Below are 23,321 nucleotides of genomic sequence, written 5' to 3' on the forward strand. Positions count from 1 at the left end.
CTACGTGGAATTTATTGAAAATTTAAGATATACATGTTGTAATAATCACATGTCTGTGTTAAATATAAAAATCATTAAGTGCATTATACATATTAATCTTGAAATTCTTGACTTTTTTCTCTTTTTATGACAATTTTGACCCTTTGACCGAGTTTGACCGATTTTGACCGAGTTGGCCGAGTTTGACCGAGTTTGACCGATTTTTGGCCGATTTTGACTAAATCCGAGTTTTTTGGCTGAGTTGACATTACTCGCCTCGGTGGAGGGCCGATTCCGAGTAATCGGCCGAGTAGGCCGAGTTTTGCAACACTGGGTAAACCACACACGCTCCACTACGTCTTCGTAAGAGCATAACGTGTAATTTCATGGAATTGCATCATTTCACTTTTGCCTAAGTAACTAAGATTGGGAATTTGTAAAACATTTAGTTACTTTTGTACTTCATTATACTTATAATGGAAAGTTTTGTCCTATCCTACCCGTTCGGCTAACGACCCTCCACTAGTCAAGAGTGCGGTGGATAAGAGTGGATACCCATTCAATCGCCATTTTATAGGTAATTTCCTTAAACACCCCTTATAGACCAGCTTCGTGAATGAGGCCTACTAACGGTAAGACTGACTTTTACTCATACATATATATAATGTTAGACTTTTAAAGTTATATATAGTATACGGTTTATTTTACACTTTTAAAATGTTAGGTGGTAAAATATAACAATTATACTTTTAATTTTAAACCAAAACTTTTATGGTTTTATTAAACTTCTTTCAATTATACACCTTAATTAATTAATAAAACCATAAGGGTGTGATTTGAACTTTTCAAAATAATACTAGGGTTTTAGAATTTAACATTCCTAAATTAAACTTTTAATCAACTTTTAAATTCCAAAACTTGAGGGCAAATTTTGAAACTTTTCAAGATAATTATTAAATCATAAGGGATCATGAAGGATAATTATCAATTAAACAATTAATTTATCCTAATCCTTTTAATCCCTCTAAAATTCGAAAATCATGGGATAGGATAATTCAAAATCTTTAATTACCATATAGAATCATTAAAGGATAATTACAAGATATAGGATAATCCAAATCCCTAAAATTTAGGATCTTATCATGGGGAGGAGGCTAATTTCGAAAATCATAGGGTTTTGCAAACCCTAGATTTCGAAATCTTGAGGCTTACGGAAAGGATTTGAAAACCCTTTCAATTTTTCGCAAATTAGGGTATAGAAACCCTAATCTCGAAATTTTAAGCCTCCTAGGGTTTATTGGCTATAAACCCTAATATGTCAATTTCATACAATTGTATAATACTAATTGAAAACAATTTATCCTAAGGCTCTGATACCACTGATGGGTTTTATACAAACAATCCTATGTGTGCATGCAACCCTAGAATTAGATCTATGTTTTCACTATTAGATACACAACATTATGAACACTTGAAGAAACCTAAAAAGCTTCTAGGAATTTCGAAATCCTCAAGGAAAGATGAAATACATACCTCTTGTTGTTATATTGTAATAACAACTTAAATCTTGAACCTTATTGTCTTTGAAAGCAAGTACCACAAGTGTAATACCTCTAATGGCTCACAAACACCAAGAGCAAATGGAGAGGTAATAGAGAGAGGGATGAGGTGTGAAATTCGTCCCTAGGAACCCTAGACAAGGCATGGACTCATTTATGAGCCTTAGGGGTCTTTATATAGGTGTATATATTAGGGTTTCAGTCCTTATCCTTATCTAGTTGCTTGCCCACCAAGTAACCATAAGATAAGCCTTGAAAACCCTTATCCTTATCCTTTGGACGATTTCAAGGATATCTTATCCCTTGAATTCGTCCAACCTATATCTAGGATAACCATTACCATATTTTGTAACTATCACATAATTACAATTCAGCCCCTCTAGTTTAATTAATTACACTTGATCACAAAATTAATTCCTAATTAATTATTGACCAATATTAATTAAACAATTATGATTTCTCCTTTAATATATTATTCTTATAACATATTAATAAATCATAATAACCTATTTCTCTATTATTTCTCCAGTCAAGTTGCTTTGGTGAAGGCAACCCAAAAGGACCATGCACAATCGGATCAAGTACTTGACAAATATGGTTACGGGCTTAGACACTAATCCAACAGGTTTTACCATGGAAAAATACTCCATCTTAATTCCACATAGGATATGATTGTGGTGTGGTAAAACCATGGGGTGGGAATGGTGGAGAAAAAACGAAGAAGAGCAAGACAGAAGAAAGATGGTAAGAGAAGAGAGTGAAGAGAGAAGACAGAGATGCAATCAAATTTAGCCACATACAATCAAACTGCAGTGAAAACCGCATGATAGGAACGCTGTTCTCTAATGCCACCGAAGGCAAACCACAAGAGAAACCACAACCACTTCCTTTATTCTACCAAGTTTAAGAACATAACACTCAATTAAAAGTATTTCATAGAGGTGATAAAATTGGGCCCACATGTTATTATGATCTTATTTGGTTTTTTACTAGTTTTTGTTATGCTTAATATTTTATATTTTAAAAAATAAAAATTCTTTTTAAGTAACATATAGAGTACGCAAAATCAATTTCATTCATATAGGTCAAATAGAATTATTATTAGAGTTAATGTGATAAATGAGTGTTAAAAGTATTTGGAAAGTTATAAAATAAAGTATTGTCCTTAAACTATATTATTAGAGTGTAAGTTCTTTAAAACATGTGTTCATTAAAAAAATAATAATAATAAGGTTTGAAAGAGTGGACTGCGGTTTCAAGCCGTACTCTTGCCATCTGGACCGTAAACACCGTCCACTGAGTGTAGTTTTCTGTGGTTTTGGCCGCAGTGTGGCTAGAAATTGTCACACTCTATTTCTTCTCTCTCTTATCTATGTGTATTTCTCTCTCTTCTCCTTTCTCTCAAGTCTCTCTTTCTCTATTATGGTTTTCATTCATTAGGTGTGGTAAAGAACCACACTTTGTGTGATAAAAATGATGTGGCTCCTATGTGTCAAAAGAGAGAGTGCGGTTTTTGTGGCACCACTCCCTCCAACCTAATAAAAATAATTGTTACCTCATAGAAGCCATTTTACCGGTTGATAGACGACATTAGCATCCACGTTGTCAAATTGACATCATTTTGATTTTGATTACGTATATTTAAATCAATATCTAGTTCTTTGTTATTATTAAAATTATCAAGTAATATATAAATATTTTTAATGTATTTTTGAAACTTCATATGTTAAATTGAAACACCATTAACCACCACGAGCTCAAAACAAATAGAAAGAGGGATACGATCATACGACGGCAGGAGATGGGTAGAAGGAGGAGGCGGCAGCGGCTTCGATCTTTGGGTAACTCCAAAGATGTGTGATTATTGTTTTTATTTCTTTTCCCAGTTTTTTAACTTCTGATCTTATTTCTCACAACTTTAAAGAGTACAATCCCTTTGATAAATGATAACTCATCCGTTATGATTAGTATTTATAGAAAAAATATATATTTTTTCAATAACTACCAATCCACCATCTATAAATTTGGTTTCCTTTTTTAACATTTTTTTTTTGTCAAGATAACAATATGGAATCTGTAAAGGTTATTACAGTTTTTGTGTTGTTTGAACTGATCGATCTGTTACATCAGAAAATATATCGGGTGTCCATATGAAATATATATAACATAATTTGTTAATAAAATTGCAAAGCAAAGCAAAAGGTGTCCATGGAGTCATGTAAGTAAAAGCTTATTAATCGGGTCAAAGTCAAACAATCTAAACCAACCATAATCCCCTTCCCTTTCCCTCCTCCTTCCTCCATTTCAATATTCATTCTGCACAACAACCAATTCATCCATGGACAGACATGGAAAATCAAGCAGCTTCATCGGAAGGCGTTGGAAAACTACCACCACCACGGATAGTCCCCGATCATCCTTTTCTTCTCCATTTTTACCTCGCAAATCCTCCCCTGTCCCTGTGCCTGATAATATTAATGCACAACTTTCCGATTCTAACGACGACCTGGATGAAGCTATACCTGACGTCGACCATGATCAAATCTTGCTCGAAATTGAACGTTTCACCGATGAATTATTCACGGCCGATGACAAGACCACCCCGCCGGAGCCGGACATCATAGACACCTTCTCCTTAATCATCAAGTCCAAAACCAGAAAATCAACCAGACGCCCGGGTAGGAACGGTGAGGTGACCGATGAAGACCCGTTTTTGTATGAATCTGTTAGGCTGTTATGTAAATTGAAAACTGCGTTAGGCGAATTTCCAAACACATCAATGGTTATGCTTGATAGAATCAACAAGCTTCTGCATCGAATTATCATGTTCATGGAAGAAGAGCTTCGTTCGTTTCTACAGCATTCAAAGGCAAAGCTTCCTCCGGAACCGAGCTTGAAGATGATGACTTCTTCTTCAAGGCACTTTTCCTTCAAACCAGACCGTTCCAATTCCAATTCCAATTCCAATTCCAGTTCCACCACCACAGCGAGTAAGGACGAGGATGATGATTTTCCAGGTTTCTCAGAGGAGAAGATAATTAGGATTACCAAAATCGTAACCACCATGATTTCCAGTGGATACAAAAACGAATGTTCACATGTTTATAGCATGGCGCGTGGAAATGCATTGTATGAGCAACTCAAAAAGAACGACTTCGAAAAGCTTAACGCAGAAGATGTTTCGAGATTAAATAGCTGGGAATTGCTTGAACCAGATGTGGCACGATGGATCGGCATCATAAAGCAATGCTCCGACGTCCTAATACCGGCGGAACGGAAGTTAGGCGAGACGGTTTTTGCCGACAATATTTCGGTTTTCAGAGGTCTATTCATCAATCTGGTTCATAGCCTCATCACGTCGTTACTTGATTACGCGAGAGCGGTTGCGAAAACGAAGGCGTCGGTGGAGAAGCTGTTCAGATTCCTTGATATGTATGAGGCGCTTTCCGGTCTTCGTGAAGCAATAACGAACAACGACAACGACGAATTCTTGTCGGATTCACAATCACGTAATGATCTAAATACGGAAATATCATCATCCATCGACCGAATCGGCGGAGCAGCGGTGAACACGCTTGGTGAATTAGAAAGCTCCATTCGAAACGACCCGGCGAAAACTCCAGTGCCGGGAGGTGCAATACACCCTCTGTCAAGCTACGTCTTGAACTACTTGAAATTGGCGTGTGCGTATGGAAATTGTTTAGAACAGATCTTCCAAAATGCAAAACTCATCCAACCGTCGGCGACGTCGGAAGACATGGAGAAGTCGCCGCTGGCGGGACAAGTAGCGTCGGTGATCGCCGTTCTAGACGGTAACCTGGCATTGAAATCAACACTATACAAAGACCCTTCGTTACGCTTCTTTTTCCTAATGAACAATGGTAGGTACATATTAACAAAAGTAAGAGAGTCAAACGAGATTAAAAAACTAATGGGCGACAATTGGTGTCGCCGGAAGTCATCGGAGGTCCGGCATTACCATAAGAGTTACCAGAGAGAAACATGGACAAGATTGTTACAATGCATTACACAAGAAGGGATACAAGTGAACGGAAAAGTGAATAAACAGGCGTTGAACGAGAGGTTCAAGAACTTCAACGCCATGTTTGATGAGATACACAAGACACAGAGCACATGGGTGGTCAGGGAGCCGCAACTGCTGTCAGAGCTCCGGGCATCCATATCGGCGGTTGTCATTCCTGCATATCGCTCATTTGTAGGGAGGTATAGACACCACTTTGAGTCAGCGAAAAGCGTAGACAAGTACATCAAATATCAACCAGAAGACATCGAGGCATTGATTGAGACTTTGTTCGATGGTAATATTAATGCGTCTATGTCTAGGAAGAGATCATAGATCTGATGGGGACCCATTCTTTTCCTAGCTATGTATCAATTTGCTTGTATTAATCTTGTATCTTGTCTTAAATAACTTTTTTTTTAATCAACAACCCATCCATAGCAAGAAAACAAATAGAATTTGTCACTGGTATATATTAATGGCTCCATGCATTATGCAGATTCGTAGATTAAAATTATTTAATTTGAGGATAAGTATTGTTTTGTTTTGGGTAAATTGATGCATGACAAGAACAAACAAGCCAGCCCGGTGGACCAATACGATCATGTCGGATGACCAGTCTGACCCATAATCTTGGTTGGGCTTATAGATTTCGAGATGTTACCCTTTAGCCATATTGCACTACATTTTTTGGGTTTTGGGAAATACCGTTTTTGAAGTAATAATAAAAATTTGGGAAATTGATTTTTTAGGTAATTAGTTTTTTGTTTTGTTCATATTGGATAATTTTTATTTTTAATATCTAGGTAACGATCTTTTTGAAAATGCTCATATATGGTCATTATGACCGGTTGTAGTAGGTTACATCCGATTATAATAATCATATGTGAACACTTTCAAAAAGTTTTTTATCTAAATGTGTACAAAAAAATAGTTACCAAGATACAAACAAATCGAAAAGTTAATTACTATGATAAGTCAATTTTATTTTACCTTCTAATTTTGATTTGTAGCAGGGTACATCCGGTGATAATAGCTTTATAACTTTAATACATGTTAGCTACTAGCTACTGATATTATAGAAACAAAATCGTCTTTAAATGTATACAAAAATACTAACTTGGTAATGTATGCACTACGGCGATGCTGCAAACCTAGGTTACACTAATTTTTGTATGAGTGTTGCAAGTTTATTTCAATAAATAACGAATCTGCCATTAAAAAACCTTTTTAACACTAATATCTAGAAAAACGTTTTATGTGTTGTATTTATAAAATTTGTTAGTAGAATATTATAACAATGTCAAAACTCAAAACATAATAATAAATTGATATAAAAATAAAATAAACTTTGATAGAATATCTGGTACATGGTGGCGTACACCGAAATAAATCCAGATTTCATGTTAACGAAATTTGACTTTTTAAACGGTGTAATAAATATATCACAAGTAAAACATAATAAAATTAGATTAATAAAAATAATAATATTTGTTGAGATGTTTCATATTTTGGCCCGAAATTAAAGCACAAATAAAGTCTTATTCGGCCCCAATAACAAACAAATTCGTTGAGTAGTTTCAGGGGCTTTCGTCATCTTCTCCGGAGCGTATCAATATTCATTATTCAATAACAAAAACTTCATTTCAAAGTTCAAACTTGGTCGTTGAGAATACTCTGCCCGCCTATAATGAATTATGAACCCATCAATAATACCGTGACACAACAGCGAAGGTACGACCGTTTGCCTACCCTTCTTTATCCGCTCCCATTTTAAAACCCAATTCAATTTGATCACGATCTTTTCCAATTTTTAGTATTCAATTTCTAACTTTTAAAAGCTTGTGATTTCTGTTTTTTCTTGTTTAAATCTCTGGTGCCCAGATAATCTATGATGGTATTGAACCATCATCAATGACATGAACTAGTTTGTGCTTCCGGATTTCAATCTTTGATTCTTTTGAAGAGCCCCTGTTTCATGTTTTAATGGCGACGTTGACACCGGGGGTTTTATTGAAGTTACTGGATGGGATGGATTCAGGGGTGAAGCCGACAAGTGAACATAGGAGTTCACTTTTACAAGTTACAGATATTATGCCAGCTGATCTTGATGAGAAAGATCTCTGGCCAAAACATGGATTTTACATAAAACTTTCGGATTCATCTCATTCAATCTACGCAAGATTACCTTTAGAAAAAGACGATCTTGTTCTCAGTAATAAAATGCAGCTTGGCCAATTCATTCATGTTGAAAAACTGGAGTCTGGTTCCCCTGTTCCTATAGCTAAAGGAGTGAAACCACTTCCTGGACGCCACCCGTTTGTTGGAATGCCCGAACCATTGATCGGGTTGAAAGGAAAACAGGAAACGAATCAGCCGAAAGGTAATCTTCATCTGAATTCAACATCGTCTGCTTCTAGAAGGGGTTCTTGGAGTACAAAGGGAGAACATGGAGTTTGTGCATCACCTATAGCGTTAAAGCCATGTCCTTTGAAGTTTGATCAATGTACACCTGTAAAAGTGAAGTCTTCAATGATTAGCTCTAGATCAGCTGAGAAGAGAAGCTCAAATGGAAGGGTATCAATGTCTAGATTGACTGAAAGTCCTGTGACTAGTGTAAAGAAAAGCTGTGTTACTTCTTCCATGGTGAAGATTCCAAGGAGCAGCAAGAGTAAAACATGTGACAAAGATGCAAAGATGTCAACAAGTCCCTACAACTCAGCTGTAGGTACATCTTCCCTCTTTTCTAAAGTTTTTGACTTTTTTCAGTTGCAGGTTTATTAAAGCAATCAAAATGAATACAACAAGAGCTTTATTAGTTATACAATCTTTTGTATATGAACATTTATTGGAAACCAAATCGGAAGATTTATGTTCGCTTATTCAAAAGTTCAGTTCTTTATATGCTCTTTTTTTTAATATAGGAAAAGAAAAATGCCACATCACCCCGAAGTTTACAGAGTAAACAAATGGTGTCTTCTCCCATTTCTGGTGTTAAAACGAAGGAATGCTTGAATACAAATATTACCTCACAAGTGAAGTCTCCAAATCCTCATTCATCTTCTGAGACCTCTTTATTTAATCTGCCACAAAAGCTTAGCTTACTGGGAAAGGTTAAAGCAATTTCTTTCATTTAACTTTTTCTTTTTAATTCTTTTTTTTTTCTTATTTTGTGAAAAATGATGCATCAGGAAGCAATCCAACAACGAGAAAAAGCACAGAAAATTGCCCTTCAAGCGCTTAGAAATGCCTCAGCCACTGAAACTATTGTTTGGTCTCTCAAGTATGACTTTTATGATTTTATACTAAAAAATTATTTATCAGTTTATGATTTTGTATATTTCTTATAGGAGCTTATCTACTTTAAGCAAGTTGGCTAACCCTGAGGATCCAACAGATTGTTTTGATCAATTTCTTGAATTCCATAACCAAATAGTTCAAGCCATAGCCGATATGGTGTCAATTAAATCAGCAACAGAAGTCAACAATATCATAAACAACTCCAATCAGAAGTCAACAATCTTGGGAAAACACACGAGATCATCAAATGTTAACCAAAAGGGTAAAATGGGAACATGTGAAAAAAATGGAAACAAGCATTCGTGTCTGAATGATACGATTAAACTAGGAAAGCAGATTGAGAGAGAGGCTGGAAATTGGTTCATGGAGTTTTTGGAGAAAGCTTTGGAAAAGGGTATAGGGGAATCAAAGTTTATAAAAGTTCATAAATCACTTGTAATGAAGGTTGTGAAATGGTTGGAAGTTGAACAATGTGATTCTAGCAAGAGGTTAGTGAATCCTAAAGCAATTGAAATTGCTAGGAAGTTGAGGATCAAGGTGAAGAGCCCTTGAATATTGATGTAAATTGATTTTTGTATCAAATGTTGTTTGATACAATAAGAAACATGGGTGTAGTTTGCATAAAGTGATGGGTCTAAATACAAAAAATGGGTTGAACTAAATGCTTACAACTTCCTAAATTGTTTTGTAAAAATATTGTTTTTTTAATAATGTATTTTTGTAATCAGCATAAAGCAAAATTGTTCATATGCCCAAGCAACTTCACCTACTATCGGATGGTTAGGTGTATTCAACAACATGCATGATAGAATTGCCAAATCAAGCTAGCTGGTTTGACAAAGCACATTACAAATAATTTGGTCAAATCATTAGAATAAATTGGTGAAATTGTCAAAACCAAACAATTTTCGAATAATTCAGCTAAAATTGTCAAATCAAGGTGTACTAACAAACATTTATTGTATAATTTGAGAAAATCAAACTTTAAAAGATTGAGCTTTGCTATACAAAAAGGTTTAGCGGAGCAGTTTGTTGTCCGTTTGTCATCTCACTTGTTGTACGATGAAAATCTACTATAATAAATAAAGGTTGTTTTGCCACATGTCCACTTCTCATTCATTTGAACATATGTCATTTTCTAAAATTTTTAAATTTTTTATTTTCCACTTGTCATTTTATTGTATTTTTCATTTTATTAAATTAAAATTCCACATTTAATGTGTAAGGTAATATATATAAAGTATTTATTAGAAAAAGTTTATATATGTAATGTAATCAATACATTAAAGTCTCATTAATTTTAATAATTCAAATTTTTCTTATTTTTTTTATAAATTCAAACTTTTCAAATTGTTAAAATTTTATATTTATTCTATTTAATTAAACCCATGTAATACATGGGTCTCACACCTAGTTAAATTATGTATTCAAAATATAAGGGTGTATTTAAAAAAAAAAAAAAAAAAAAAAAAAAAAAAAAAAAAAAAAACCCTAAACTAAACTAAACTTGTAGAGGCATAAACTTGAACCATGTTAATGCTAGAAAAATCTATTTAAAGACTTTTATTTTAAAAAAAGAGAGCATAAAAATATGCGTTTGCCGGGAGTCGAACCCGGGTCTATTGCTTTGCCGGGAGTCGAACCCGGGTCTATTGCTTGGAAGGCAATTATCCTAACCGTTGGACTACAAACGCAATTGTGGAAATGAATGATCTTTCAAAAATATTTCCTGGCTAGATAGAAATCTTTCAAAACCTACGACTACGATGAAGGGTGGAATTTTCCAACAGTTCTCATGGAATCGAGCTGCTGTATCTGGATGAGGCGAGTAAAGATGGCGACCACCACCACTTCCATCGTTTTCCGCCCCACAGCCTCGTCTTCTATTTCACCGTTATTCACTCCGCTACATTCTTCCAAATCGACGTTACCACTTCTTTCTCATATATTTCACCCACGCCGTTCAATTTCAGTAACTGCAACTCTTCCTCTTCAGTCTTCTCCGTCTCCGTTTTCCCAAACCCTTCATCATCAATGTTCTTCTTCTTCTGGTAATTTTGTATAATATTGTCTGTAACTATTTACACATTATTCGCTTCTTTTGTATTGATTTTGGTTGTTATTTGAACTGAAGATGGTGGAATTAATCCTAAGGATTCCCGAAAGATCATTCTGAAAGGAATGAGATACACAGAATTCGAAGTATGTATACATCTATCTTTTCCTTAACTGTTTTTTCTTCAAAAAGCTGGTAATCTAGGGCTTTTAGAGTTCATATTCCGCGAGTTAGGGACTTCTTGGATGTGCTTGAAAGTGATGATTTCTAAATACATGAAAATTCAAACAGAATTGGGTGACTTCTCAAGGATATAGACCTGCTCAGGCATTGATGCTATGGAAGCTGCTTTACGGGAACAATTCAAAGAGTATTTGGGCACATTCATTTGAGGAATTAGAAGGTTCATCTTCAAATCTCAACTTCATCACTAAAGGTGTTCTTCCTTTAGTAACATCACTTATCTTATTATCAACTTTTTTCTAGGTTTAAACAAAGACTTAACAAAGACGATAAGTAAACATGCTAAATTGAAAGCATTACAAGTGAAAGATATCATCACAGCCTCCGATGGCACTAGGAAGGTACACATAATCTTAATTGACTCTGTCTCTAATCATATATTACTATATTAGGGTATTCTCATTGATTATAAAATCTCAGGAGGTTTCAGATTTTGTTTACATTGGATGATGGACTGATAATAGAGACAGTGATAATACCTAATGGTGATAAGGGAAGGAATACAGTATGTGTTTCAAGTCAAGTGGGATGTGCAATGAATTGCCAATTCTGTTTCACTGGCAGGTAATTTCTTCTTCTTCTTCTTCTTCTTCTTCTTCATATTATTATTATAATCATTGTTATTGTATACGTATATATTAAGAAACATGATGCATCTCTTGTGCTTTTCAGGATGGGTTTAAGGAGAAATCTAACTGCAGAGGAAATAGTAGAACAAGCTGTATTTGCACGTAGACTGTTTACTAGCACAGTGGGTCCCATCTCAAATGTTGTTTTCATGGTATGTATGCTTTATTGGTTTGTTTGTTATTATTTATCGCATCCTACATTCATTTCTTCCTATTTGTAACAATGTCATTCAAATACAAATAAATTTTTACTGCTAGAATTGGGTAAAATGTTCAAGATTCAATTGCAAGAAATATTTATTACTAGAAAATTTACGGATTATAGCAATGAATGGGTAAGATGTTGATTTGAAAGTTTGAATTAATTTACATCTCCTTTTGTAGGGAATGGGAGAACCACTTCAAAACATTGAAAATGTGATGAAAGCTTCAGATATAATGGTTGATGAACAAGGGCTTCATTTTAGCCCAAACAAGGTCACCATTTCAACAAGTGGACTTGTGCCTCAAATCAAACGATTTCTTCGTCACTCTAAATGTGCATTAGCTGTTAGTCTGAATGCTACAACTGATGAAGTAATTACTACTATATTTTTAATCAAAAACCTCTTCACTTTTTTATTTCCATATTAATTAATTAACTAATTATGTGATTAGGTCAGGAATTGGATCATGCCCATTAATCGGAAGTACAATTTGAGCTTACTTCTTGACACCCTTCGTGAAGAGCTCCAATTCAAACATAAATACAAAGTCTTATTTGAATACGTGATGCTTGCTGGAGTCAATGATAGGTTAAATGTTTTGCTTATTTATTATATTTAATATATGTTTAAGTCAAAACTTATTAATGAACGTTTGAGTGTTTGTTGTATTTAATTTTGTAGCATTGATGATGCAAAGCGGATAATTGATCTTGTGAAGGGGATTCCATGCAAGATTAATCTGATTACATTCAACCCGCACAGTGGGTCCCACTTCCAGCCCACAGCAGATGAAAAGATGGTTGAGTTTAGAAACACGTTGGCTGAGGGAGGCTTGACTGTGTTCATGAGACCGAGTAGAGGAGATGATCAGATGGCTGCATGTGGTCAGTTGGGGAATCCGGGTGACTTTCAAGCTCCTTTACTTAAAGTGCCTCCAAAGTTTCAACACTCATTAGACCCATCCCTATAACTTGTACATGATGCATTAAGTGTGGTACATTCGTTTTAATCATGAATTTGTTATTGATTTGTTCAGATTCTTTACTGTTTCTTTTTTACTTAAAATGGACAGAATGAGTTAAACCAAAAAACCTGGCTTAATGAATGAATTAAGACACCAGACTGGTTTATTCACATATACCTACTTATGTTGTTGCTATTCCAGGCAATGGGGATACTTTCCACTCATTTACTTATAAATTGGTTGTGTTAAATGTGTATAAATTTTGTATTGGACCAATACAATTAATTTGTTCATATTATTTCGAGATGCTTCTATAAACTAAGTTTGAGAATAATGTTATGTAAGTTATAAGAACAACGTGTGTCGTATCATAATTTTAAAATTTCAAGTTATAGATGGTTTGTATTGGTAAAATGAAGACTACATATCTATTATTAATATATTGAAGGGCAAAGTGAAGATGTTACCCAAGTGAAAAGCAATAAAAATGACACTGAGAATTGACATGGTTATGTTGGTGTAGCACACGGGCAGAAACCAAAGAATTATAACTCAATTGTTTTCAAAGTGATACATTGAAATCTCTAGTTCCGAATACTTATAATTACTGTAAACGAATACTTATAATTACTGTAAACCCAAAAAGAACTAAACGGGTCCTCCGGCCCCTGCTACTTTGGATCTAACAATAGTAAATCTCTAGTTACGAGTCTTATGGATATTTTGACAACTCACAATGAATATGTTAGGACTTTTAAATGCGCAAAAGATATTGTTGCTGAAAGGAAGTTACTTGAGTATGTAGTTTGTCTTTTTAATGATGTTCATGACCGTCTGTATGATCATCCGACCCTTGGTAGTCTGGGTTGTATTGTCGTTGGCGAAGATGCAGTTGGTAGTACGTATAACATAGTTGTGCGTTCCAAAAGTGGACGTCCATGCAGGGTTAGTAAACTTCATCCTAGCTACATACCCTTGTAGTATTCTATTTTATTTCCTTATGGTGATGATGGTTGGTCTCCACGTTTAAAGCTTTTAAATGGGATTGGTTCGAAGGCTAGGAATCTTACTGTTAACATGTATTACAATTACCACATACACACAAGAAATGGTGTATACTCTTTTCTATTGAATTCTTGTAGGTTGTTCCAACAATATTTAGTTGATGTGTATGTCTGTATTGAACTTTCGCGGCTTGATTTTTATGAACATAATCAAAATCAACTAAGATCAGCGTACGTTAGTGGTATTTATGATAAAAATGGCATTACATTATAATAAAACACTTTACAGTGTAATGTTTGAAGATATTCATAATAAAGAAATTGAAATTTCTCAACATAAAGAAATACTTTTCAATAATAAAAAAGATTTAGTGCATATAAATTTCAGAATTCTACAAGCACAAAATAAACATACTCACGAATATATACCAAACTTGGTTAGTATACGTAAGTATCTCCTACATAAGCAAAAAGTTCATCAAGAACATCTTGATAGAAATAAAAAATTAGTTTCAGAACTCAGAAAATTTATTTTAACTTATTAAAATTTTCTTAAAATGAATAAAGAAATTTTCAACAACACTGAAGAAAATAATTCAGAAGAAAAACAAATCTTAACTTATGTTGAAGATGAAGATGGCTTTTATGCAAATCTTTTAATAAAACAAGACCTTCTCTCTCGAGTTAAGAAAATAGATTTAAAAATAAAGAAAGAAAACATTTTCAAAAATGTTCCTTCTAAACTTAGTATTTTAAATCCTCTTAAAAGGAAAAATGAAATCTTCTACTTTGTTAGTACTAAAGAAATGTCAGTAGACATAAAAGATACAATAGGAGCTGTCTTTCTACCCCTTTTAACTAAGGAACAAATAAACAATAACTTAAAAAGTATTCCAGTTGAGATTAGATCAAAAATTAGAATGGTCCATATCGGAGCTGTAAAAATTTTGCTAAAATCCCAATTCCAAGCAGGAATAAATTCTCCCATAAAAATGGCCTTAATTGATAACAGAATTACTGACAGACAGGACTGCATCTTAGGTGTTGCAAAGGAAAACCTTGCTTACCAAAAGTTTATGTTTTCAGTCTATCCAAAGTTTGCTCTGGATTTAAAATCTGCAAATATAGATAAAACCTTATCTTTTATACATCACTTTGAAAGAAGTGACCTTATGAGTCCAGGTGATAAACCATTCACCATAACATATCTTATAGGATATGCCCTGACCAACAGTCACCATAGCATAGACTATAAGAAAGACGAGTACATCGAACTTGATGATGTCTTTTCAGAAATAGGCCATGTCAAAGATAAACAATTCTGCGACATAAATCCTCAAGAAAACTCTTGGGTTTTAAATATAGCTAGAAATAAAAAAGCTCTAGGAGAAACTCTTAGACCAAGAATTTCTATGGATTCACTCCACATAGGAGAAAGCTCGGAAAGAAAAGATAATAATTTAATAAGAAACATGTCTTTAAAAATTGATAGTCTACGCCAGAATATCAAACAAATCACTGACATTATAAATGAATAATAAAATTGATTTTCCTCATTTCTATAAAAAAGGTAAAACAGTCAAAATTAAAACTCTTGACGATAATACTGAAAAGAAAGAATACGTTTTCTCTACTTCAGGAAAAGCCGGTATTCAAACAATTGTAAATCATTGCAATAATCTCAACCAGATCATTGCAAGATGCCTCTTAAAAACTTCAAAAAATAAAATACCTTTTAACCAATTTAAAAACGATTTAGCCTTTATGGTTAAAAACAATCTTGATAAAAAAGATTTAGAAAAATTCTTGGAAGTTATTGAAAGAAAAAATAAATTAACTATCAAGTTAACCCAGTCTATTGACAAACATTCTATTCTTTTAGAAAACTCTTTAAAAAACAACCAATTTGTTGAAGAAGTCGCCAAAAAGGCAAATATTGAGGGCACTCTTAAGGAAATCAACCTTAAGATCACTAATATACATGATCAGTTAAAACAACTAATAGGATGACCTCGATACCCGAGCTGAATAGATCAACCACCTCGATACCCGAGCTCAATAGATCAATCAACCTCCTTAATGAAAAAATAGATGGTCTGATTATAAACTTGGACTTAATAGTCAATAAATACGTAACCATTGCCCAGTTGGAAGTAGCATCTGCAAAAATTATTGCAGACATTATTAAGGAGTTATCTGAAAAGATTGACTCTTGCCCTTGTAATAAAGACATTCTTGAGCACATCAAAAATATCTCCATCATAGAACAAAAATCCAAGCTAGGAAAATATTCAGGTCTTAAGAAATACTCACCTCCCAATCCTAGTGTTGGAAACCCTGACTTAGGAAGCTCAAAAAATTCCCAGAAAATTGACATTTTCAGGAAAGAGTAAAAATGAAAGAAACAATCTCTGAGAAACTCGAGAAATATTTCTTTAACCTTCAATTTGAAAATTATGATAAAGCTGACCAAAAACTTATTCAACTTTTATCATTAGAAACTGAAGAATGTGAAAAATTATATCAAAAAGAACCCAAACTTTTTGATCAATATTTTAGAATGACTAAAATAAATGAACCTGACACTGAATCAGAAGAAGAAGATAACTTTAAAACAAATACAAAGACTGTTAAGTTCGAATATTCGGATATGGAAGATGATGAAGCAGAATCTTCTTATACAGCTACAAGAAGAGGCAATAAAAAGAAATATGAGTTCAAAATGCCTGTCCACAATGGTATTCCAAATAGTGGTCAAGGATCCAATACGATCAATGTACTCAATATTGATTGTATCCAAGATCTAAAACTCAGAGAAAGAGTTGTAGAAAAATGGGTTACTGAGATTTCACTAATCTTACAGACAAACCCAGATGAATTTGAAAAAGCAAAAAATGTTCTACTACTTTTAGAACACAAAACTGATGGAATTGTACAAAAATTCCTAAGAAATAATAATTGGAATGAAGAAATGCATGGTTCAGATCTTTTTGATAATATCATAAATGTCATATACACTACTTTCTTAGGTCTTGATTATATTTCTAATAAAGACTACACCATTAATAAGAAAGTTGACATAGCAAGAGTTTCAATGACAAAACTCCAATTACATGATATTAGTCTTCTCGACAAATACACTTGTATGTATGAATCATATCTATATGATATTCCACAAAGAAGTGAATATGCACAATGGATATCTGCTTACCTCATGAAGATTCCAATTATTGGAGAAACCTGTACAGACAGATGGAAAAAAGAAGTTACTGGAGAAATCCAGCAAACCAGTCTTTCTTATGCAACAAAAATTGCAAAAGAAGAAATTAATAGAATCTGTCAAGACAGATATAAACAACAAAAACTTAAAACAATAAGCAAAGATTGTTGTAGCATTCTCTCTGATTTCAAAAACTTTGATATTGGAAAGAAAAATTATAATAAGAAAAAGTATAAAAACAAAAAGAAATTCAAATCTTTTTGGAAAAAGAAAAGAAGAAAATTTTCTCCAGGAAAATACTTCAAAAAACCTTCAAAAGAAACACCTAAGAAGACTACTTCCTGTCCGCAAGGAAAGAAAAAATGTAGGTGTTGGATCTGCAATGAAGAAGGACACTATGCCAATGAATGTCCAAATAGAAAGAAATACCCTGACAAAGTCAAGGTTTTACAAACCGCTAACAATGGGGGCTATGAAGCTCTTGAAGAAGAGTATGATGGTACACAACATGTTTTTATATATCATGTTGAGACAGAATCTTCATCAGACACTGATGAATACGAATCAACAACGGATGACTCAGACTAGTCCCATACAGACCCCACTTTTCAGGGAGGAGGAGATTAACCATTTTTGCGCAAACCTCCAGAAGATTGATGATTCCATTCTCATGAATCTTACTAATCCAAACTCTATCTATGTTTCTGCCTTCCTTAACTTTAAAGGATATAAAAAATTTAGAGTACATTGTTTTGTAGACACAGGTGCATCTTTATGTCTTGCAAGCAAATTCATCATTCCGGATGAACTCTGGGAAAACGCTCCCAAAGAAATTAGTGCCACTATTGCAAATGGTGAAACCATAAAAATTAATAAAGTTTGTAGAAACATTAATCTCGAACTTTCAGGAGAACATTTCAACGTTCCCACTATTTACCAACAAAATTCAGGAATTGATATCATAATTGGGAACAACTTCTGTCAAGTTTATGGACCATTCATACAATGGATAGATAGAATCGCCTTTCATCTTAATAATGATATGGTAATTATAAAAAAGGTTACAGAGGCCTATAGCAAAGGAAAACCAGCTTTTCTTGAAACTCAAGAAAAAGGTTCTAAAGAAAAACAAATTCCAGGTACTAATATAACCCATGAAGGGATTAATAAAGAAAAGATTATTTCTATTCAAACTACCAGGTTCAAACAGATTGAGGATCTTCTTGAAAAAGTTTGTTCTGAAAATCCTATTGATCCAAATAAAACCAAAGGATGGATGAAAGCTTCAATTAAGCTTATTAATCCCAAGACGGTTATTAGAGAAAAACCTATGGTTTACTCTTTACAAGATAGAGAAGAATTTTCCAAACAAATTAAGGAATTACTTGATATGAGACTAATTATAGAATCAAAATCCCCTCATATGTCTCCTGCCTTTCTTGTCAATAAAGAAGCAGAGAAAAGAAGAGGAAAGAAGCGCATGGTTGTCAACTACAAAGCAATCAATGATGCAACTATTGGAGACTCGCATAATCTTCCCAATATGCACGAACTCTTGACTCTTCTAAGAGGAAAAAATATTTATTCAAGTTTCGACTGCAAGTCAGGTTTCTGGCAAGTTCTACTTGATGAAGAATCGCAGCTTCTCACTGCCTTCACATGTCCTGATGGACTCTTTCAATGGAAAGTACTACCCTTTGGGCTTAAACAAGCTCCTAGTATTTTTCAAAGACACATGCAGAACGCTCTTCGAGGCCTTGAAGGTTTCTGCACTGTATACGTTGATGACATCATGATCTTCAGCAAAAATGAACAAGAACACTATGTTCATGTCACACAGGTTCTCAGAACTATTTTAAAATATGGAATAATACTTTCAAAAAAGAAAGCTCATCTTTTCAAAACAAAAATCAATTTTTTGGGTTTAGAAATAAATGAGGGTACTCATTGTCCTCAAAAGCATATTCTTGAACATTTACATGACTTTCCAAATGTTTTAGAAGACAAAAAGCAACTACAAAGATTTCTTGGTGTTTTGACTTATGCTGAAACATATATTGAAAAACTTGCAGCCATGAGAAAACCTTTACAGGCAAAATTAAAAAAAGATGTCATTTGGAATTGGTCAAGTGCTGATACAGACTACATCAAAAAGATAAAGAAAGTTTTAATCAATTTTCCAAAACTTTATCTTCCAAACATTGAAGACAGTTTAATTATTGAAACTGATGCTTCTGATGAATTTTGGGGAGGTGTTTTAAAAGCTAAAAACCCCAAAAACGAAGAACAAATTTGCAGGTACACCTCTGGCAGTTTCAAAGCAGCTGAGAAAAACTACCATAGCAATGAAAAAGAATTACTCGCTGTAAAAAGAGTTATTACAAAATTCTCTGTATATTTAACACCAGTAAATTTCCTGGTTCGTACAGATAATAAAAATTTTACTTATTTCCTCCGAACGAAGATTGCAGGAGATAACAAATTAGGCCGGCTAATACGATGGCAAGAGTGGTTCTCACGATATACATTCACTGTTGAACATCTCGCAGGAAACAAAAACGTACTGGCAGACTGCCTCACTCGTGACTTCAGGTATGCCTTACATCATCCATGATCTCACTCGCTCCTCTCGAGCCCTATAAAAGGATATGATCCTCATGACATATTTCCTCACAAAAACTTCACCTACAAAAAAGAGAGGGGGAGATTAGAGAGAAAAGTAAACAAAAATTGAGTTTACAAAAATGGAAGACCTCAACATTTTGAGGATGAAGAAACAAATGCTCCTCATAGAGCTATCTGCAATTGAGCAGAAAATCAACTTGTATGAACAAGTAACAACGGTCACCAATGTACCGGAAAGCGAAAGCTCAAAAACAAAGGCTATTCCAGTGCAAACGGCACATGGTAAAGAATCAACAAATCCGTTGAAAGCTGATGCTTTGCTAAAAAGCATAATAAAGGAGACAGCTACTCCTCTTCCTAATGGAAAAACTAGCTTATTGGTTGATCCCAATCCTTGTACTGAAGGAATCAGTAAAATGACAACTTTGTCACCCACTAACAAATCTGTGCAGGAGTTTACACCAGATTACAAAAAAGCTCTTAACAAAGAAGCTGAAAGATTTTATGTAATCTATAAAGGACCCCATGCCGGTGTTCATACTGACTGGGGAATTACAGAAACCTTCTGTAAAGTTGATAAAGTTACTTGCAAAAAATTCAGAAATGAAACATCTGCAAGATTAAGCCTTGCCACTTATCAAGACGATACAAGCAAGACTAACCAACCACTTCTTCGACCAAAAATTCAAAAAGTCAAAGAAGCCCACAGAGACCAAAGGTTTGACGTTCAACAAATGGTTAACTATCCTGAAATCTCTTTTGAAGATTTCAGAACAATCTGGAAGAAAGCAAGAGCTGCATGCCCAGAAGACCTTGTTCATGAAAAGTTTTTCACTACGGACAAGAAAACAAAAAGTCTGTTCAACTTTCTCGAAGGAGCAGATGCAAAATTAGTCTACCAAGCCTTTCAAGCTGGACTAATCGACAATATCTACCCAAGTTGCAACCTTCAAGAACTCAAATTCTTCCCAAGCAGCATGGTAGAATCCATTAAGAACTTTCGAAAGAAAGTACTTAAAGCAAAAGATAATCCGATCTACATCAGATGCATCTCTTCACTCCCAGAATGGATTCAAGAATCAACTCTTTCTCCATACCACTTTCTGGAAATTGGTCTTTCTAAAGCCAACAGAGAGATTGAACAATCTCAACCAATGGAAGATAAAGATTTACCTTTCACAGAAATTCTTCATCCCAATCGCATCAATGGTTTAAGAAGAATATCAGAAAAAATCATTGAAATTATCTCTGGTTCAAAAAAGAAGATTAATTATACCGATTCACATTGTATAATTACAAGCTGGAGTTACAACAACACCAGCCAAGAAGATCTTCGTCAAGCCTCCAAGTTTGGAGAAAAATTCATGAAAAATAACATGGAAGTATCCAATGCTACACGCCAGCACTTCTGCCGACATGCAGAACAACTTTTCGAAGAACATCTTTGTCACTTTTGCGAAAGCAAAGATTCGGAGACAAAGGAGGGACCCCCCTCTGAAGATGACAAATCCTCATCATCTTAAAGAAAGATGCTTCACGTGTCAAATGGCCCCGCCACTCAAAATAATAATGCCTTTTCTCCATTATTAAGAGCTTTCCAGTTGTCCACAATAATGTAATATTTAGTGGATAAAAACGTCATGCCTGACATAATAGGCAAAGATCAGACCCTCTCAATGTATCTATAAATTGAGAGTTATGTTTTGTTTTAGAGACATCGCAATAACGAGTGCAACAAAAAACACTCTCTATCTATTAAATTTTCAGTTCAATGTCTAGTGAGTAATTCCTCCCTTAGAAGGGATAAAATGTAAAATATTGTAAGAGTTTTCCCTTTTTGGGAACTCTTTTATCAATAAATCTTTGTTTTGTTATTTTTGAGTGTTCATACAAATTAGAGTCATGAAACTTGTAAGTGACAGAGTGTCAGGTCGATGATGATTAACAGTACCACAGGCACGATGCCAAAAGGGAAAGCAACCACACAGACCAAAGAACGACACAGGCTGGCTTGAATAGTTTCTATCTATGTAAGTTTATCACTCACTATATTACAATCACACATTTATTGATATAAGAGTCTTCTTTCACAAATTTTATATTTATTCCCTTCTTTGTTAAACAACAAATTCCTCACATGGTGATACTGAAAGTCGATGAATTGACAAGCGTGTACTTCTACCACCATCTTTTTTTGGTGGTCCGTGATATATGTACAGCCACTATCAAGATGCTCTTTTTATTTGTCGGGAGTATGGGAATCCACAATATTTTTGAACCTTTACATGTAATGTTGGCTGGCCAGAAATCACCCGGTACATGGTTGTGCATCGGCAGGTTGATGTCGCGAGCAAGGCTGACATAATTTCACGTGTATTCTGTATGAAAGTGATGCGTTTATTGCATACTTGAAATCCGATAAGACATTTGGCCATGTATCAGCACGTAAGTTTTTTTTTTCTGTAAATTACAAAATTTTAATTGTTTTCTCTATTTTTCTTTGCTCATAATTGTGTTTGCTTTCTTATATTTTATCCATTTTTTTGGGTTTGTTGCAGATTTATATACTAATGAGTTCCAAAAAAAAAGGTTTGCCACATTGTCATACACTGATATGGATAGCAGATTCTCATAAGATAAAGGAAGGATCTGCTATTAATGTTTACATTACTGTTGAATTGTCAGACCTTGTTTCTGAGCCATTGTTATATGAGACCGTTACAAGATGTCTTATACATGGACCATGTGGTTTGCTAAATACTAAGTCTCCATGCATGAAGGATGGTAGGTGTAAAAAAAATCCCTAAAAACTTTCGTACTGATACAGTTTTCGACAAGGATGGTTATGCTCATTATAAAAGAAATTCAGTTGAGTTTCATATGTTACAAACAGGTGTGGAAATAGACAACAAGGTCATTATCCCATATAACAAAAGATTGTGTTGTCGTTTCAATGCACATATCAATGTTGAGTATTGTGGGTGGAATATGGTGATTAAATATTTGTTCAAATATGTGTCAAAGGGAATAGAGCATGTTAGGTTTGTTGTTAAGAGAGATGTGCAGCCTTCTGGACCTTCTACTTCAGTAGAAGGTACAGTAGTTGATGAGATTAAAAACTACATTGATGGTCGTTTCCTATGTCCTCATGAGGTTGCGTGGCGTATACCTGATTATCCTATTCATGTGTTAAAAAACTACAAACTCATTTTTCCCAACATCTTCATTTCTTATATCATTTGAGGACAAAGAAACAGAAGGTTTTCAAGAACTTACATAAAAACCTCACTACATAAAACCTATTCTACTCTCGCAACAAAACACTCAAACCCTAATCTAAAACAATTATCAAATATGAGCAATCGAGACATAACAAACCAGAATATGAACAATGATCAGAAAATACAACATATCTAGTTCTCGATCTATCTAATCTGTAAGAAACCCTAACAAATGAAGCTTACAGAAGAAGCTTGTATCGGAGAGAAGAATGAGATGAAAATATCTTGACTAAC

The 23,321-nt window shown here is 34.2% G+C and overlaps 2 protein-coding genes, 1 non-coding gene and 1 pseudogene across 3 annotated transcripts; 3 read left to right on the forward strand and 1 right to left on the reverse strand.

Moving 5' to 3' along the window:
• Positions 1 to 3,856: 3,856 nt before the first annotated feature.
• On the forward strand, positions 3,857 to 5,918 carry LOC145044310 (exocyst complex component EXO70C1 pseudogene; annotated as a pseudogene).
• A 1,221-nt stretch (positions 5,919 to 7,139) lies between these two features.
• On the forward strand, positions 7,140 to 9,484 carry LOC145041131 (protein CORTICAL MICROTUBULE DISORDERING 4-like). Its single transcript, XM_078989076.1, has 5 exons — positions 7,140 to 7,293; positions 7,444 to 8,283; positions 8,484 to 8,672; positions 8,751 to 8,842; positions 8,910 to 9,484. The coding sequence occupies exons 2-5, from the start codon at positions 7,546 to 7,548 to the stop codon at positions 9,409 to 9,411; spliced, it is 1,521 nt and encodes a 506-aa protein (XP_078845202.1). The 5' UTR covers positions 7,140 to 7,293; positions 7,444 to 7,545; the 3' UTR covers positions 9,412 to 9,484.
• Positions 9,485 to 10,481: 997 nt separating this feature from the next.
• On the reverse strand, positions 10,482 to 10,554 carry TRNAG-UCC (transfer RNA glycine (anticodon UCC)). The gene has a single exon. It is a non-coding gene; the product is annotated as a tRNA-Gly (tRNA).
• Positions 10,555 to 10,614: 60 nt separating this feature from the next.
• LOC145041132 (Radical SAM superfamily protein) lies at positions 10,615 to 13,131 on the forward strand. The gene is made up of 9 exons (XM_078989077.1): positions 10,615 to 10,910; positions 10,994 to 11,061; positions 11,207 to 11,318; positions 11,402 to 11,499; positions 11,589 to 11,722; positions 11,831 to 11,939; positions 12,172 to 12,363; positions 12,445 to 12,581; positions 12,675 to 13,131. Exons 1-9 carry the CDS (start codon positions 10,655 to 10,657, stop codon positions 12,961 to 12,963), a joined length of 1,395 nt encoding a protein of 464 aa, XP_078845203.1. The 5' UTR covers positions 10,615 to 10,654; the 3' UTR covers positions 12,964 to 13,131.
• Positions 13,132 to 23,321: the final 10,190 nt, after the last annotated feature.

This window comes from Lactuca saligna, chromosome 4, assembly GCF_052625555.1.
Source record: "Lactuca saligna cultivar CGN05327 chromosome 4, ASM5262555v1, whole genome shotgun sequence".
Taxonomy (NCBI): Eukaryota; Viridiplantae; Streptophyta; class Magnoliopsida; order Asterales; family Asteraceae; genus Lactuca; species Lactuca saligna.